This window comes from Montipora foliosa, chromosome 6 (genome assembly GCF_036669935.1).
Source record: "Montipora foliosa isolate CH-2021 chromosome 6, ASM3666993v2, whole genome shotgun sequence".
Taxonomy (NCBI): Eukaryota; Metazoa; Cnidaria; class Anthozoa; order Scleractinia; family Acroporidae; genus Montipora; species Montipora foliosa.
This window is the reverse complement of record NC_090874.1, coordinates 4,226,846-4,231,845: the sequence shown is the minus strand read 5'-3', so window position 1 is coordinate 4,231,845 and position 5,000 is coordinate 4,226,846. Positions and strand designations below refer to the sequence as shown.

Below are 5,000 nucleotides of genomic sequence, written 5' to 3'. Positions count from 1 at the left end.
ATCCTTGTTTACTTGAAGATGTCACCATTCAAAGCAAGGGTCAGATTTTAAAAGTGATATTTAAATTCGTCTTGTCTTGTAGCAACACTCACCGCCAGAACCGCAATATATAATGCGCGACATCCACGCTTACGTACGAGGACTTTTACGTGCGCGCGAGCTCGATGTTGCTCAGTTTCATGAAAGGGTGAACGTGTCATTAACAGGCCCTTTGCAGCTTGTGATCACATGGTACAAAAAGAGAAAATTGCCCTCTGGGACATCTAAAACAAAGAAAATGTAAATTAAGTTGCTTTGTTTTAGATGTCCTAGCTCCAGTATGGCGGTTTTTGTACCATGTGATCGCCAGCTCCAAAGATTCCATTCCGATATTTATATCGAAGTAGTCCTCTTTTCACTGAAAAAGAAAACCAGAAGGTTTCTAGCGGATCTAATAAATATTTTCTGTAACGTTTTTTTTTCTTTCCGCTCTTTTTGCCTTTTCACCTTGATTGATTTAAATTCTATTTTGTATTTCACCTTTACCAACCAGGCTCGATAGTCGCTTTAGAACCTCTGACCTTTATCTATGTCTGGTCGATTACTTTATACATATCCTTCTTCTGTGATAGGGCTGAGAGTTGTCTGAGTGAGTTCTCGTAGGTAGCTCAACTGACTATAGCTGATTTGGCTGGATGCAATGTTCACCTTTTTTTTTGTAAACTTCCAGGTTCACAGAAGAAGAGTGTGATGAAATGTTCTTCAGTGCCAAAGCCGACGATGATGGCAATTTCAATTATGCAGAATTCACCAAAGTTATCAAACACGGTGAAAAAGATGACTAAGTTTTAGGACACTTACTGTAAGACAGACAGTAAACATTATATAAACTTTTGCAACAGATCCTCTTTGGTTTTGGTTTCAATTGAAAGAGAGCGTTTTATTATTTTAGTATTAGTGGGACCAAGGTGTTGATTAAACTCTTCATGGTGACCTGTGACTAAAGAGAATTATTTTAACTTTGTTAGAGGATCGGGTTGCGTGCATAATGTGATTACACAGACAACGGGAAACACCCCTGAACGTGTTTAATTAAACCCGAAATGAAAAGCAGTTACCATGCCTTACGTACTTACACATGCTCCTTTTGTGTGGCTTGGCAAATTTCAAACCATTCTCGCCCCCAGAACCCTCCGTGCCTTTTAGTGACTTAGGCGGCTACCCCTCTCAACTCGAGGCTGTTTGCTCTCCAACGATCGAGCGGCCGGCTCTGGACTCTGAAGCCAGGGAACGAGATTGAGGTTACAACAATTGCAACAGCAACTGATCAAGTTTTCATTTGCTGTTGAAGGAGTCAGAATTTTTCCTTTTCATTTTTCCAAATTATAAAATTAACTCCAACAGCTGATGTGGACTGTATCAAGATCCAATTTCTCATTTCTGTGTAACCGTCTTACGCATCGTGAATGCAACTCTTGAGAATAGACCATATTCGTATTCTCGGTATTGGACTGGAACTAGCTTGCAATGGTAGCTTGGTAACAACGCCTATGTTCACGTTGTCTTGACCAACCTTTGCAGTATATTTTCCATTTTTAAATAAAGAAGTTAGCAAGTTTTGATCGTACACGGTTTTTGCATTGGTTTAATCCTTAAAAAGTTGCAATGGAGGCTAATGCGGGGGAATCTTTTCAAATGCAAATACTTTTTAATATATTCCCCCGGATTAGCCTCCATTGCAAGCTAGTTCCAGTCCAATACTGAGAATACGGATATGGTCTATTAGTCTTAATTGTTTGAATCAATCACGCATTACTAAACGGCTCCATGCCTGAAAGTAACTTGGTTATTACATGTACTGAAGAAAGTGTTTCTAGCTCTACGTAAATTTGCAGACATTACGTCCGGAAAACATGTGCACTGATTTCTCTTTTCTAATACAATGTCATAGGTAATATCTAGAAATCAGCAAATTTAAATTTCACTTTGAAAAAAAAGACCAGATATTTTCAAGTGAGCAATGCAATAACATGCCCTAAACTGATAAGCGACTACCGAATTCTTCAACCCTGCAAGATTATTTGTTACTGAACGCAAATTTTTTTCACCTGTAAATAAAGATATTTTAATTTAGGGATGGAAGTTTGAAATTTAGGAGACTGGATTTAGTTTTTGCCATCCCGATGCCACAATGTTCGTCAGAACATTATTCCTTCAATATCGTTTCCGTTACAATTATCTTCCTAAAAAGGTCAAGATCATTGTAATTGGATCACAAAGCGCGGTTTGATACCCGGTTTTTAAAATCTTTAAACATTCCCGCACGGCGTGAGGAGATCACAACAACATTTTCCGAGACAGAGAACGAGCGCTGAAAACCATCTCCGAAAATGTCTGGCAAGGCGAAGACCAAAAAGGCTGGCACGAAAAAGAAGGCACAACGAGCAACCTCCAACGTATTTGCTATGTTCGATCAACAACAGATTCAAGAGTTTAAAGAAGCTTTCGGTATGATAGATCAAGACAGAGATGGCTTTATCAAGGAGACAGATCTTAAGGATATGTTTGCTTCCCTTGGTACCGAGAAGAGCAAGGACTACATTGAGGAGATGTTGGGCGAGGCAGCAGGTCCCTTGAATTTCACCATGTTTCTTACAATCATGGGAGAGAAGCTCAATGGTACCGATCCAGAGGATATGATAAGGAACGCATTTGCTTCCTTTGATCCGGCCGGATCTGGGATCCTCAATGAGGACAGGCTCAGGCCGTTGCTCAAAGGAATGGGTGAAAGGTAAGATAAGTTGTATTGGCTAAGGGGCTTTCGCTCCTGGTGGCACTTTTCTTTACATTTATCGGGCATTAGCATTTGCTTCAGTGGCTATCTTCAGTCTAATGGGGCATCACCGACCAGGCACAGATAATATATCATATTTTGGTCCCTTTGGGATGTGTGAGCGTTACATCCGATTTGTGCTTGACAGAAAAAATTCGGTTGCACTGATATTTTTAGCAGGTCCTCAGTTTAGCGAAAATATCAAATTATCATGAACGTTGATGAGTGTACTTAATTTAACCGATCGTGGCTTGAATGGTTGTCATAGCCGAATTCTTTAATTCAAAAAATCCATTATTATTGCGTTCATGCATGGGCAGTCTTGCATTTTGCATTGCGATTTAACTCGGAGGTGATAATCTGCTACCTTCTCTTCTAACCTGGGTAAATTATTCTCCATAGCTTTGACGCTGGTGTTTTTAATGAAGGGAAATGTTTCTTTCCCGTTCCGCAGTATTTTAAACCCGTTCTTTTAAGTTCGTGTTTTGTTGACATAAAAATGGAACTGAAGCACTCGCCCAGCCTGATTGCACAGCATGGAGTGTCACTTTTTTTCACGAACACGCTCACTAACAAGTTTCTTTAACAAATATGTCGATCTTTATCAGTGCCCTTTGTTCCCTTAGATGACACTAAGAGGTACATAGACAGCTGACTATGAAAGATAATTAAGGAATCGTTTAAAAACAAGGGGCCTCTTTCAAATGAAGTAAACGCTCAATCCATTTTTGCATAATCAGCTTAGTAAATAATTTAATTATGCATGCATTTTTAAGTGCACTAAATATACTACATATGTTTGACATTGAGAAATGGACGTTGCGCTTAGCTGGACAGAAACGCCTGAGAAATTGAGCCGTCTTTAACGGGATTCGAACCCATCACTGCGATGTCGGTGAAGTGCTCTACAAACTGTGCTATGAGCAAATTGCTCCAGCTAATTGAGAGAATCACTTCTCAACTTCATCTCGTTTCGTTTCATGTTTCATCGAGTCCTTTCAAGGGAACTTATGAGCCAAACGAAATGAAGTGCACCCAAATTGAGGGGCTTCAGTCAGCTCAGTTGGTAAAGCATTCCACCCGCATTGCAGGCAGAGCGGGTCATGGGTTCGAATCTGAATTTTTCAGGTGTGTTTCACGTCTCAGTTTCTATTAAATATACTACAGGATTGGAATGTTCAAACAGAAACTCACTAAGCCGAGGCTGAAGACAAATTTTGAATTTCTTTATTTGAAGTATAGAACGATTATCCCAAGAGAGACTTTTCAACGAGGAGTAGTATCTCGTTTCGTACATATCGCACCTATTTTCTATTTGAAGGGAATGACAGCAGTCAATGAACGGGAACCTGGGCTCTGGATAACATAACCACAGTTTCATGGTTTGAAGTTGGTGTCTTTGTGGTATAAAAATTGCAACAGAATGATATTCTAGCTTTGTTAATCCTCGGAATCCTCTCAAACATTGATATCTCCTCTCACGGCATGAATATAAACAAGTCAATTGATTTATATTCCCTGGCTTTTTTATATAAATGTTACCGCCTCCTTACATGATTTGCAGCTTCCCGGTTTGTCACTCGTACATAAATAAAGAACTTGAAAGGCTGGAAAGTAATTTCTGGCTTACCTCACATCTTGCCGATAAAATTACACTTCTCCGGCATCAGTCACGTTCAAACTCTGGCGATGGCCACACGGATAAATTTACTTCTCTTTGACTAAGTTTCAAGGTCCAGTGAGCATCCATGACTGAGAAACAGCGATGAGTATTCAAATATGATTCAAAATCCTTCGAGGCTCGCTTACAACGAATTTGAAGCTGTCAGTGTAAAACGCAGACTGCAGACCGGGGGAAAAATGCAGACTGAGGGTAAAATGCAGACTGCAGACCAGGGGTAAAATACAGACTGAGGGTAAAATAAAATATTAATCATCAAAAACGAGTCATAAGGAAAAAATAAAGAGTGTTCGTGATAACAATGGGGTTGACAAGCATACACAACTCCTATCCACATGTTTTAGCCAGCTTAGAGCTTGGCTCGAATGAGTATGTCTTTTAAGGATCTGCCCTTTTTATACGAAACGCTCGGTGGATCTTTATATAGTTCGCTAAGTTGCGGTTGTTGTTGGATTAAATGCCATTTTTGCATGAGTATTGTCTAAGATTAGGCACCGTTGGGCGGTA

The 5,000-nt window shown here is 39.8% G+C and overlaps 2 protein-coding genes across 2 annotated transcripts in view; both read left to right on the top strand.

Annotated features, from left to right (window-relative positions):
- LOC138006380 (myosin regulatory light polypeptide 9-like) overlaps positions 1-972 on the top strand; it is a 2,892-nt gene extending 1,920 nt beyond the window's left edge. Inside the window, exon 2 of the mRNA XM_068852672.1 lies at positions 710-972. Within this exon, the coding sequence (XP_068708773.1) occupies positions 710-824 (115 nt within the window). The 3' untranslated portion in view covers positions 825-972. The remainder of the gene's footprint in view (positions 1-709) is intronic.
- A 1,327-nt stretch (positions 973-2,299) lies between these two features.
- Positions 2,300-5,000, top strand: part of LOC138008555 (myosin regulatory light polypeptide 9-like) — an 8,684-nt gene continuing 5,983 nt past the window's right edge. Inside the window, exon 1 of the mRNA XM_068855876.1 lies at positions 2,300-2,770. Within this exon, the coding sequence (XP_068711977.1) occupies positions 2,370-2,770 (401 nt within the window). The 5' untranslated portion in view covers positions 2,300-2,369. The remainder of the gene's footprint in view (positions 2,771-5,000) is intronic.